Source organism: Cuculus canorus, chromosome 5 (assembly GCF_017976375.1).
Source record: "Cuculus canorus isolate bCucCan1 chromosome 5, bCucCan1.pri, whole genome shotgun sequence".
In the NCBI taxonomy this organism is placed as follows: domain Eukaryota; kingdom Metazoa; phylum Chordata; class Aves; order Cuculiformes; family Cuculidae; genus Cuculus; species Cuculus canorus.
This window is the reverse complement of record NC_071405.1, coordinates 36,668,158-36,682,333: the sequence shown is the minus strand read 5'-3', so window position 1 is coordinate 36,682,333 and position 14,176 is coordinate 36,668,158. Positions and strand designations below refer to the sequence as shown.

The following is a 14,176-nucleotide window of genomic DNA, read 5'->3' as shown; positions in this document are numbered from 1 at the left end:
CTACAAAAATATCCACCTAAACTGTAGTGTTAATGAAATAAGAACAACTATTATTCTCTGACTTCCAATCATGTGTAGAAGAAGCATAGTGTTATTATCACTATGCTGCATCTTTTAATTATTCCACAAGTAGGGTAACCTTTCAACTTCAGTATGAAATAAACAGAGTATAGCTGGATTATTAAAAGCATTTTCTTTTAAAGACATCAATAATGTTACAGATCTTCACTGTAAGAGTAAAAAACATTACTTTACTTTGCCATCAGTTTAATCTTAAGTGAATTTAATACACTGAATGCTTTTATTTATCGTTTAATTTTCATGTGGGAAAGAAAATATTTAAAAGCATAACAATAACAGTCCACAATTACAGATCGGATTAAGTTTTCCCTAGGTTCTAGCTTCTAAAGATTCCAAGCATTGTGTCATAGCAGAGATTCTGTGAAGTACTTTACATCAAATGCAAAACAAAATGTCTATTTTTGAAAGATTGAGGTTGCCCAAAAATAATGAAACACATGTTTAAAAACAAACATTGCCAAGTAGGTGACACCCAAAATCTGACCTACCTAAAAACTGAAGAATTGTTCTATCAATTTTAAAATCTTGGCATTTGCACCCACACAAATCTTGTCAACAAATCCACTTACAGAAATAGACACTAGAGTACACTTGTACACATTTGTCCTGAGTTGCCAGCAGAGGGAGCAGAAGTTAATAAACCTTTTTCCTAGAACAAAGATGCGAATCATTCATGCTCTATCATATGCGGAAGTAAATGAAAGGAACACCATCTTGGCTGTCCCTTTGAAAAAAAAAACAAACAAACACGTAGTGGAGAAAAAGAAAATCCATTAAATGTTTTTGGTTGTTTTTTTGTTCCAAAGTGATAAAAACCTGAAAACACAAACAAGTATAATACATCAAGCTTATCTTTGCACAAAAATATGCGCATTTCTGTGCGACAGAAAAATACATTCTTACCAGTAACAGCAAAATATTTGCTATATTTGTCCTCTATAACAATAATCTATTGTCTCTAGAAACTTTTTCCTGCATTTTTGCTACTCATTGTAAAGTTTTTACCTGCAGGTTAATCTCTGCTTCATAGAAAGTTAAACAGGAACAGTAGTGCCTCTCTGAGTCTATATCAGTCAAAACCACCACAAAGAACGTTGGCTGTTTTCTCTCTTTCGAAAGTTGCCATCCTCCAGGCTGACAAAACTGAGGAAACAAAAAAAATGAGGCATATGGTTAAGCAGAAATAGCAACTGTTCCAAGAAACATGAAGGATATTTTTAAATAATATAACAAAACATCATCTGAAACAAGAAGCTCAGACCATTTAAAGTGAACATATGCAGGGTTTCAAAATTTGGAGAAAATGGAGGAAAATCCAACAGGTCTTGGAGCTGATCAGACTACAGTGAGCTCTATGGACATCAAGGGAGATATAATAAAACCTATCAACTGAAGATGCGTTCCCCTGAATTCAGTAATCAAGATCATCTTTGCAGGGTTCAACAGACAACAATAGGAATAAACCAACACGTTATGCAGGTGTAATTTGGATAACAGGTTAGAATTTGAAGTTAAAATTGTTGTGTCTTGGAATGTCTCTACATTTTTAACTTCGCTGTGTATTTCTCAATTAATATATCTAATCAAACAGAAATTCCACTTACACATACTTGCAAAACTATTCAACGCTTACTTCTACAAAGAGCTATTTATAGAGCAGTATTCATCAACCAACTATTGATTACCCCTATAAACTTTACTGTGAACCTTCGAAATTTTATAAGAGGTGATAGCACATCTATCATAGCAGGGGTGCAAGTTTTGCCACCCTTGTGAAAACTATGTTCAAGTTTCATGACTTCATAAGTCTCAAGGACAACCATTTGCTTCTTGGACTCAAAGAAACTGCAGCTCTCCAAATCCTTCAAATGTATTCAGAATACTATGTTTCCAAACTCTTGCAGCAATAGGCAGACTAAATATGTGTAATACTTAAAACGCACATCAACTAAACCTAAGTTCTTTCAGTATTTGGTCCTTCAAGCTCACCAGTACCGTGGCAATGCAAGCCAACAGAACTGAATACAGCAATTCTGACCTGACGATAGAAATGGTACAAGCAGAATGAACCAAAAGAGAACTACAGCTCAAAAGCAAAAGGAAAGGCATATGTTTTTTCTCTTTTTTTAAATGACTGGAGTATAACATCAGCTAATTACTTGTTCCCAGTAATGGAAGAGTGTGCTGAAATTTAGAAATCAGTTTGCTGAAGATTCTTGAGATGGCCTTTATGAAATTTTACTTAAGGCTGAAGTCACATACATGAAAAATTCACAAGTACATTATTATTGGCAAAATTATAAACTTAGAATTTACATGGGGTGAAGGTAATAGCCCCTGTATGAATTGGGAATAAAAAAACCCAAAATAACACATTTCTAGAATTGTTAAATAATGCAGATATCAAAGGAACCAGAGAGACAAATCAAAATCTCATGTTTCCAGCAACTGCTTCTTTCCCTTGGACAGCTGCTAAAAACTAAAAGAGCACAAAGAGCAAGTTGTAAACAAAAAAATTTACTGCAGATTCATCTTTAGAACCTCTACAATAAAACATCGGTAGTCCTAGGTGAACAGCAGTTAAAACTCTGCCTCCGAAATACAGTTTATTTTATGATCCTGGGAAAATCCTCAAAACCAAAGTTTTCTCATGATACACTCTTCATATTCTAGATAGTCAGCTTAACACTTCTGAGTCGGTACCCTTAGAAGTGCTAAGCACTCTCTCCTTCATCTGAGGATAACTGTTCTGAACTTCAAAAAGCAAACAGAGAAAGGACATCCTAGTCATTCCATGCTAAGCATCCAGTGTTAGTCCATGATTTTGATAACACTGGCCTAATCTCCATTTGTTTGGCATCCCATGTCGGTTAAAAAAAAAGAAGATACTGCTATTAATCTTACAGGACTGCTATAAAGATAATGGAACATGGTCAATATATACAGACATTATAACAAAAGCATCATTAAAAAGTTTGACGACAAAATCATTAGAGTTCTGCGAGTACTGCAGAGTTTAGGTGGTGTGTCATAAATGAAGCCTGGAATCCTTAGTTCAAAAAAGATAAAACCCACTAAACTCTGAATAGCTATTTCTTGAACAAGTATGAGCCAAAATGCAAAGAATACAGTAAGATTCTGCTAATAAATACAACCATTCAATGGTATACCATTAAAACTGAGTCATGCATACAAGGTAGGTCAAATTAATGTGGCTTACGCAGTCCTAGTTCTGGCACTTCTTAAACTCCAAAAGCTTGGGTTTACAATCTTAATGCTCTTTCAGATCCGCCAAGTTTACCAGTTCCAACAGGAGATCCTTGCTGGTGCCACTGCCCTTTAGCTTTATGGGCAATTTTCCATCTCACACCTGTTTTTGAGTGTCTGCAATTCCTGGACAAAGGACCATCCTGCACACACCAAACTCCACCCTACTAAAGGCACAGAAGATCTGGAATAACCAAATAATCTACACCCAATATATTCTCCACCCAAATGACAAATACATTAGCTAGGATGTGTGGTTGATGCATAGTTCGTTTTCACGACACACACAGAATCTACCAATTTTGAACTTTGAGATACTGTTAGTTTTATATCGAACACAGGAAATAAATTAAAAATTCATTCTTTTTATTGTAATAAGCCATTATTAGCAGGTCTACTGCATAAAATCTATACAATATCTGCCCTGAAAACAGAAATGCAAAGAGAAAGCAAATAGCTACGTTTTTAACTATCAGAAGTGCTTGTTGATCTGGGCAGGCTCCTCTCAATAACAATCTCTTGATCTTTATGCATATCTAAATCCTACTCTTGTCAGGGAGAATTCTTCCCGATTTCAAAATGATCTTGTGCATAATGCATGATTTATAGATTTAACTATTTTACTAGAAAACAACAACTAGTGAGTGGTAAGGAAAACAGCTGAAGTAGAGTACATCCACTGGCTACACAGAGAATCTGTTTTCAAATAAACTGGAAGAAATTTATAAATATAAAGACAGAGGATAAAGACAACATGCTCCTCCAAGAAATTAAACAATGAATGATTCTCAGTTTCCTTAAAATAAGATAATAAATGTTAGTGCAATATTTGAAAGGCAAACAACATTGAGAAGAACTTTCCGAATTAGTATAAATACAAGCTTCTATCCAGTAAAATTACCAGCACAATCTGGCCACTAAGAACAAGAAAATGTTTCCTTACCAAACCAGATGCTATACGAAAACAGACAAAAGCATCAGTACGAATATAATTCAGAGGTCATGTGCTTCTCCAGTAAACAAGAAAAACCCCAGAAGTTTAGAAACGAACACGCTCCCATATTGTTTCACTTATTTGCCAAATTCTTGGAAACAGAACATAACTTCTATCAAAGACACTGAAAATGAGAAAGAAACAGATTGTCTGACTCACTATTTATAGCAATAAGCTGCTAATGGTGGCGAGTGCTTCAAATAGACTCCACATTACAACTGATTGCCTTCTAAAATCTGGTCCAAATATCCAGAAGTTGTGCTGAAGAATATGTAAGAGAGATCTTATATTCAAGGTGCTGAAGTGACTTATCAAGCATTGTTTGAAACTGCTGGTGCTCGATGAAGCAAAGAACTTTCTCTTAATTACTCCCACAAATGCTTTCAGACTAAACAAGAAACTAACCATATTTTTAAATGACGCAGAGTGTTTTAGAACAGTGTAGTTGGGATTGGTACCTTTGATTTTGTAAGTGGTCACCACAAGCTTCTCTCTAAAGTCTAGACATGATTGATGAATGTTTAAGTGTGACATTTATTTCGTCTAATAAGCCAAAAACATTGTCTTTGCTTGGTTTGTGAATTTGTTCCTTCTTTCCTACCTAGAGCCTGTACTCTTACTTCTTATCTTGCCTATTAAAATAAATCGTTTGTGTAAATCAGCATATACCTTACATATATTGTATATAGCTTTGGTGTATGGAATCACAGAATCCTAGAATATCCTGAACTGGAAGGGACTGATGAGGACTGAGTCCAACCCTGACTCCACACAAAGGGTTGTCCAAGTGGTTCTTGAACACCAACAGGCTTGGGGTCATGATAGTCTAATGCCTGGGGAATAGTTTAATGCCCGTTGAAAAACTGAAGACAATGCAAAAAATAGTCAGAGCACTGGAGGAATTAGGATGTAAAACGAAAGCTTACTGGATACTGTGGAAGTGAAGAGTAAATACTATTACACGAAACAGTATTTAAAGAGTGTTCAATTTCATTACAGAAAATTTTTAGTCATTTGTATCCTTGCCATGGCAGAACTATAGTATTTGCTCTCTGTATCTGTTGATCAGGAATTACTCATTTGCTGAATTGCGTGTTAGAACTTTGTTGTTTACCTCTGGGCTTGCACCCCGAGCATGACCAAGTCCGTAACAAAAACTTGAATCAATATTCTAGTTGGGTCTGTGCAGCTACAGATGGGAAGACTGCTCTGTCTGCACTTTATATTGTTTTCTGTATCAACGATCTAGTCAGCTTTCCATCAGAAATCCACTACCTCTGATAGGACTACTAAAGTAGAAAGGGGAAAAAGCTTGTTCAATAAGTTTATAACATAATATGTTCTTTGCAAGTCATCTGTTGGAGGCATTTTGAAGAGTTTATACAGAACAGGAGACAAGGTTTGCTATATACCATTAGAGAACACTGCACTTAAATAATTAAATAGGTGTATTTAAAATATACTGTCACAGTATTTTCTTCAAAATGTATTTGTGCACTTGTTTCTTGTTAAATAAAATCCAAAGCTAGCTGCATGCACATAAAATAGAAAACATTTGAACTCTATTGAAACAACTTGAATTAAAAGATCCCCAAATGACTTCAGAATTCAAAACATCTGACACAAACTAGAAAGGAAGGTAGATGTCTAACTCTTTAACCAAACATTTGACTCTCCCATGGATCACTCTGAGTATAGAATTTTGTTTTATTAAGCCTGCTTCTGTAGGCTGTCTTTTACTTCTCAAATAACTGTGCTTTGTTTTTAACATGTATCATTATCATCTTTTCTACAAACCTCCTCGAAAATAAAGGCCCATGTTCTGGACATTATGTGAAGGAAGTTTGTTCCATCTGGACTTGCATGACCTAGCACCAGCTGCTCAGTATTTCACCATGTCACCGTTCACTTATGTATGGAATTTTGGCAAAGGGCATTTTCTTTTTCAGATGCATACCTCTACTTAAAACAAAACAAACCAAAACAATCACAATGCTCACTGGCATAATAAAAAAGCAATGTGATGAAGCTGTAAATCTAAGGAAATGCTTGGAAGCTTTGGAGATATCTCTGAATGTAAACAGAATAAAAAATACACACTGAATTTTATAGCATCTTCCCGCCTTTCAGCATCTTGTGTCTAACAAATTGCATATTTATCCTTAATCTAGTCCAAAATAAAAGTAGTGCATTTAAAGTATACTCCAGATTATTTCCAGGTAAAAGACTCTTTCAAGTGTTGTAGAAGATTCTGATAATCAACTGTAAACAATTAAACTCACTCATAAAGAAACAAACAGCTTTTAATAATAAAAAAAATATAAAGGCCTTTTCTATCCTGGATTGCACTGAAACACAGAGTTCCCGAAGATGAACCCCGACACAGTCACTTTGTGGTAACCGTGAACCGCTGGAACCCACTGTCAGGTCTCCCACAAAGGTGTCTGCAAACCAGCTGCCCACCTCTCCCACCCAGCCCTCTCAGGGGCTGGTGATGTGCTGAAGCTAAAGCTGAAGCCAGAAAAGAGCTTAAGAAGCCAACGTTAAAATATTTCTCAAACTTTCTACCCTATGACACCAGAGATGAGGAAGAGACAGAAACAGAGGAAAGGAAAAAGGAGTGTAGATACACAGTGTTCATTGGAAATCAAGGAACAGCCTTCTCTCCTTAGCAAACTGAAAAACACACTTATGGGCCTGCACACACTGGTGTTACTCGATACTACCTGCTCCTCAGCCTCTGGCACCTGAAATTGGCTGAAATACTTTAGGGAATCACATTAGAAGCAGCAGGAGGGTTGTTTGTGACTACAGGTGACATTACTGTCCAAAAAGAGCTACAGATGAATACTGTTTCCCATCCTTGCACGGACAGACTCTGGACATTTCCACCTCAGTAAACATAAAACTATGTCAACAAAGACAATAAGAAATGCTTCCCCTCAGATAAAAGATCCTTAACCACATTCTTAGGCTTCCTATGGCTGAAAGTTGCTGAAAGATCTCTCAATGGCATTAAGCCTGCATAAGTGACAGACGAGGTATTCTCTAATTTGAGTTACAGATTAAAGTGATCCGCAATAATCAGATGCTCAAGCTTGTCACAGAGATGCTGCAGCAAAAGTCCAACAAAAGAAGAAAAGTTAAAACATTTGGGAACTTCTCAAGTAAAATCAGCTAATTCGTCCTCAAAAGCTACAGAAAGAGAATTCTTTTACTGAAGTTCATCAAGAACTAGGTTAACCTCTCTACATACTATTAAAGACATATGCCTGGGTGTACGTCTACACATGCATATGAAAAAATCGATTCCAAGTTCACTGCTTTGCTTTTTTAAAACCTCATAATATCATGTAATTTTAAACATCTTTTCAGAATGAACTGCTATGCTGAAAATCTAGGCTTGTAAAAAGCATTTCTATGAAGGCTGTATTCCTTGTTTAATTTCTGAAAAACAATTTGAACTGTTTTTTGGAAAGAAAACTATAACCACTGGATACTAATTATTGAACATGAAAGCAGAAAAGACAATTTCAATGCAGTAATAATTCAAGAGAGACATAACTTCAGTAATTTACACTTCAATCTGAAACTACAGGTCTATAGCAAATGAGTGTTGCTTGATTATGAGACAAAAAAGACAGTATGGGTAGAAAATATCTAATATTTAGAATATTCCTGAAGCAACACTGAAAGGACACTGAAAAACAGTATCATTACCAAAGAAATTCATTCTTTGTACTAAACGCTTGTGCTTTAATTTTCAGCGTGATATGGATAAAGATGTTCCTTAGTTGTTCTTAATCTATTTAACAACGCAGGAGTAGTTTCCAAAACACATTGTGACCCTTTCTAAGGCAATGGTTAATTGGGTTTGGGTTTTTTTTCATTTTCACTAACCACTGTCTATACGCTTGAGGAGGTTGGCAGCCATCTGAAAAAGCCTAGAAAAACAGTATCTGTTAGAAACATAAATAAGCATTTTATACATATTTATCAGTCAGGCATGAAATATTAACCTTGCCTGATGCACTCCTTTTTCTTTCCCTCTCTCCCCTGCCTAATGTCTTTCTCTTTCTACAGTAGTAGTGTTGTGTTACAACTGCAGCCATGAACTTTTTCAAGTCTTTAATGACTTCCCAACTCATTTTCTAGATAAGGCTATAAACTATCTTTCAAAAGACATACAGTATGTACAAGTATAATTACTGCACTGGTTGAACATCAGAAAAAAATTACAGCAGGGCAATAAATGCACACCACTCAGCAATCGCAATTGGCACACAGTAAGCTATTTATATCATCATAAATTTTGATTTGACATTTTAATGCTTAACTATTCCTCTGGAGGAACTGGTCAATGTTATATAAAATACTACTATAATATATAAAGTCCTCGTTATCTTACTTTTATAGCTTACACCTGCACAATCAGGTATTAAACTGCACTGTTAACAGCATATCCAGCCTTGCTGCCATGTCTGAAGATGCATTTTGCTGCTCTCCAGCAAATGTGAAAAAGCAGCCTTGTGTTACAATTTTTGCATTCATGACCTTGTGACTTCTTAGAATGTGTGTGCCAGAGAACAGTTCCAAGGCTCACTCAGAGGAAAAGCGCATGCATGTAGAGGGCGTGTAAGTGTGTGGTAAGGCAGTGCTTACTAAAAGAACGCTGATCTGAATGGACGGAGGCCTAGAAACTAAAAGGTCCTTGAATGCTCCAGCAAAATAGAGTTAGAGATGTAAGAGAGATGCCCACAACCTCAAGAAGTCATATATAGAACAGGTAGTCTTGAAACATGCAAATTAATTAAGAAGTCAGAATTCGCTGTTAGAGGAAATCAGAACTCATGCTTACAGAATAAGCCACAAAAAGGATAATAGAAACCTTAAAACCCCTGAATAAAATGCACCTGGTGCAAACAAAATTATAATTAATTTCTTTTTTGAATATATATTCCTTCATAACGCAACTCGCAGTTCTAAAAAGTCCCCAGGAGGAGCAGCAGGATGCATGACAGGAAATCAGATCAATGCAAGCAGCAGGCTGCAAGCTACCAAATGAAATACCAGGAAGGGATACATGCTTCCAGATCTGGGATTTTGTTCCAGAGCTCCTATGTTTCATATAAAAATTCAGTGGTTTGGGGTAGGTGAAGCTCACCTTGCCTGATACTTCCTCTCCATGAAATGAAAAGTTTTCCTGAGGTTAGATCTAAGTCTTCTGGTGTAACTATACTCAAGAAATAATGCCAGCAAAATGGTGGTACCACCTATCCCAGTGAATTATCCTTACCTCTTTTTGCTTGTTTTGGACACAAGACATGAAGTCAAAATATATTAATCTACCTTAACCTGCCCTAATCAAAATTTTCTTTTCAAATGTAAACACTGTTAACTCAGGGCGCCTCCAAGATCTGGAATATGGACACCACTTGTCTCAAGCAGCTTTCTGCCAGTTTAGCCTAGAGAGAGTGCCTCTCCCAACACCAACACTTTCACCTAGTAAGGGGAGATGGAGAGAAAGGAGGAGTAGATGGCTGGCATGCAGAAGGGGACTTTTGAAAGCCTGAAGTTTAAATGGGTTGTCAGTCACCTAGCCCAGCACGAGCCCCTCCAGTCACACCAGTGGGAGAAAGGGCTGAAAGACAGCACATCCTCAAACAAATGCTTACTTGCTGCCTTGCCAAATGCATGCTCGCAGCAACCTCCCCCACTAAGCGGTGTCCTACACCTTGCACTGTCTGCTCACCACTGCCTGCAAACTGATCAGAGACACACGGCACGGAGACAACTACAACAGGTCACTGCACCAAAAGCAGAAAGGGTGATAAATTTCCGGTCTGTTCATTCTGGGAATTTAACAGTACTTCCTATTTGCCTTGTGTTGACTTTTCCCAATCACAGCCACAATCAACTTCCCCTTCTGCAGGTGTGAGTTCCACACAGAAACAGCGGAGAACATAAATAAACATAGGAAAACAAAATGTGGCTACAAGTCTCACGAAGAAACATCTTCCCATGTGAGTGAAAGCCTAGACCAGGACCTGAAATAAATTTTAAAAAGATATTGGATTGCAATACAAATATATTTCATTAATAAAGTCCTATACATTGGCTGCTACTACCGATTTTTACATTTCCACGGCCTTAATTAAGAAAACTATGAAATGTATTTCCTGTCAGCATCCTCACCAAAAACACAGTAAAATAAACAGCACTAAAAGAGCTGAAAAGTTTGGTGCTTTCCATAGTTTCAATTTCCTGTGCAGAAAAATCGGATCAAAAACATGTGACATACTTGTCCTCCCACAAAATTTAGGCCAGTATTATTATCCGTGGGCACCACTACTGGCCTAAATATATCTTTAAGGGGTGTGGTAAGAGCAATTCGTATTAGAGTTTGTCTGGCAAAAGCCCCAGCATAAACAAAAAGGCTTTATGCCACTGTTGATGCTTTCCCATGCATGGCTGCCATGCCAGTAAACTGCTATTTTGATGAAGAGACTGTATTTCCTCCAGTTAGGTTTGCAGAATTTAGCAGCTTATGAACAAAGAAGAAAATAAGAGATTCCAAAATCGGTCCAAATTAAACTTCAGTGAGCTTTGGCATGGAGAAACTTTATACTTGTAAGTTCCTATCCAACCATGGTAACTGCTTTTCCTCCCTTTTGGCACTTCTCCTGTGTACTCATGTTTGGAAGACAACTTAAACTTGAGCTTCGAGCTTCTTCACCAGAAGACTGCAACTTGTATGTTCTCTGTTCTCATAACTAAAACAGCAAAATAAAGCATAAATATTTTTTTTTTATGGGTAACATGCTTCTATCAGATGATGTTACCGGAATAAAAATTGAAAAGGGACCCTCTGATAAAATTCAGTCTTTTTAGATGAACTGGTTCAAAATAACTCGCATGCAAGAGAAAAGAACTGAGGAGCTCTTCTCCACTAAAGCTAATGTTCCACAAGTTTTTCAAAAGGGGGGAAATCCCAGGAAACTGTAAATTGTAGACATTATTCCTGTGCTTTGAAAGGGTGAAAAGAACATCCATAGGAAATTACAGACTAGTTCAGCACAACAGTCAACTCGAGTAAATTAATGGAAAGTCATTTGAAGCCGTATCAGAGACAAAAATCAAAGATACAAACAGGATGATGACTGGTATGTTTCTGTAGAAAACAAGCCATTAGAACTATTTCTGTGGGGAGGGGTAATAGAAACACAATGTACCTAATAAAAGCAATCACAACCACATGCAGTACTTGAACTTTTTTCTTTCTTTCTTCTTAAAGATATTTGACTTGATGCTTTATGACAATGATATTTTAGAATTACATTGGATAGCATCAGTACGTCATGTATTCCATTGATTAAAAGACTACCTTGCTGACAGACTGCAAAAGTTAACCGTGAGCAAAGACACACATCAGCGAAGCCACCTCTACTGAAGACACATTCTCAAACTCCCCACCCTCCTCCCAGCTAAAAAGCCTTGTCCTTCCCCATGTGTCATTACTGGACACTCACAGAACCGCTGAGAAAATCATTTTAGAACATGGTGCACAGAACACAGAAGAAAGTTTTCCAAGTAAGACAAAAAAAAAAATAAAACCAGAACTGGAAAAGAGGTGTCATATCTTGAGGTTTTGATCTCAGCTGTTTCAGTTTATGGGAAAGAGAGTTGAGAAGCACTTTGTAGAGTAGTTACGTGTAGATAAGATATTCACTAGTAAAAAGATTTCCTATAAGAGTGTTCCAGATCCAATGTATTACAAGATCCAGTCGTCATAAAAGGTCAAACCTCAAAATAAGATGATTAGGCGAGAGAAAAGAAGCCTCCAGGGAGAACTCACAGTAGCTCTCCAGTACATAAAGGGGACAGCTGTGGAGGGGCTCTTTATCAGGGAGTGCAGTCATAGGATGAGGGGTAATGGTTTTAAGCTGAAAGAGGAGAGATTTAGATTAGATATTAGGAAGAAAATTTTTACTGTGAGGGTTGAGAGGCACTGGAACAGGTTGTCCAGAGAAGCTGTGGATGCCTCATCCCTGGAGCTGTTCAAGTCCAGGTTGGGTAATGCTTTGAGCAACCTGATTCATTGGAAGGTGTCCCTGCCCATGGCAGGGGGGTTGGAACTGGATCATCTTTAAGGTCGCTTACAACCAAAACCATTCGATGACCCTATGTCACACTCTAGACAGAGAATGGGAGAGAAAACTGGAACAATACCAGCGTCATTATCAGGGTAAGCATTAGGCTCCCCATAGCTGGCGTTGGAGTCCTTCAAATAAAACTGAACACCTTTTGGAAGAAATTTTTCAGCCCACATGTGTCAGAACAAGCCAGTCCGGACTGGTGTGGGGCATGGATATCTGTATATGAAACCTCTTGCTCTTTCCTTTTTGGGGCCTGAACATGCTCCTAACGCTTGAAGCTCTACATTGTGATATGATGGTAATCAGATCTCATACTTCAGAGCTTCAGCTATTCAAGCATAGAGATTTAGACAGAATTTCCACCTGAATACCCAATTGGACATCCAAGTTTTCGCAAGAGAGCCAGTGGCAGCGATTCAGCACTTCATGGGGCTGGCAGGTAATGCAGAGAAGTCCGCTCACTCATTCTGTCTACATGAATAAATGTCATACATCACACCAAGGGTTGAAAGAATCTTCTACCAAATCAAGCACAGAGAGATTCGGGGATTTCTTCTGCTTGTTTGTTTTCCTTTGTAGCATACAGCATGTTGGTATCATCAGTGCAATCAATTCCCTTAAGCTCAGGAGATGCTCTGGTCTCATCCCAATCTCAAGAATGCTATCAATTTGGACAGAACTGAAACTAAATTGTGTAACTAAGATTGCTAGATATTGCATTAAAACTCAGTGGTGCTAATTAACAGTCTCTAGTCAGCCTAAATAAATTGATGTCTTTCATATGGTCTTCTCTGTGAAGCCAGAAAGAGGAAAAAAGTTTTTAAAAATAAATTTGTTTCAAAAAGAAAGCAAAATTTATCATTCCCGAGCAACATACCCAAAATGTTATATCATTTTATAGCATAAAATTTAGTTATTGGAAAGTACTGAGTAGGACTGGATATGAAGGAATAAACATTTTTCAAGTGGGTTGGTAGGGATTAGATAATTCTACCTTGGCTTGTTAATTTAATACAAAATAATTGGTCAGACTCAATACTCATAAAATATTTTACTGCTTAAAACATCAGTTCTTGGTAATTAACTAGAACAATGCAATGTTAAGAATACTGAAAAATCTAAGCTGTTAACTTTACTGTTCAGAACAAACACACATTTCCCACTCTGTCCCAAGACAGCTAACAAGTGCAGAAAAAATATCCCCTATAAGCACACTTGAACATTTCAACAGCCATACAAGTGCTCTCTGTAGTGACAGTACGCCCAGAAAAGGCCTTCTCTTAGTTCTTTACTGCTGGGATAATTCAGCTTCTTGCATCCAAAGGCACCTGGGCTGCCCTCACAGTTCTTTCAAACTGAACTTCACTGCACATCATCAGTTATTGGTCATCTCATAAAATACCAGAGTAGAAACAAAGACCACATTTTTTTCCCATAAACTGCACAAGGGTTGGGGACAATAAATAGTTGTTGTTATTATTACATATTGGCTAAATTATTATAAAATATTTATTACATGAAAGAAGCAGCTATTGAATAGCAGGAATTAATATAAGAAACTCACAGTCTCATTGAAAACGGTAAGTAACTGACATGTTTCTTTCCCCAAATTAATCAAACGCTAGTGGTATTCCTATATATATATATAAATAGAAACACTAGTCAACTGTGGGGGGTT

The 14,176-nt window shown here is 37.1% G+C and overlaps 1 protein-coding gene across 6 annotated transcripts in view; it reads right to left on the bottom strand.

The window, feature by feature from the left end:
• Positions 1 to 14,176, bottom strand: part of SBF2 (SET binding factor 2) — a 259,658-nt gene that overhangs the window by 151,506 nt on the left and 93,976 nt on the right. For all 6 annotated transcript variants that reach the window (XM_054067549.1, XM_054067552.1, XM_054067555.1 and 3 more), the window contains exon 3: positions 1,087 to 1,224. In XM_054067549.1, the coding sequence (XP_053923524.1) occupies positions 1,087 to 1,224 (138 nt within the window). The remainder of the gene's footprint in view (positions 1 to 1,086; positions 1,225 to 14,176) is intronic.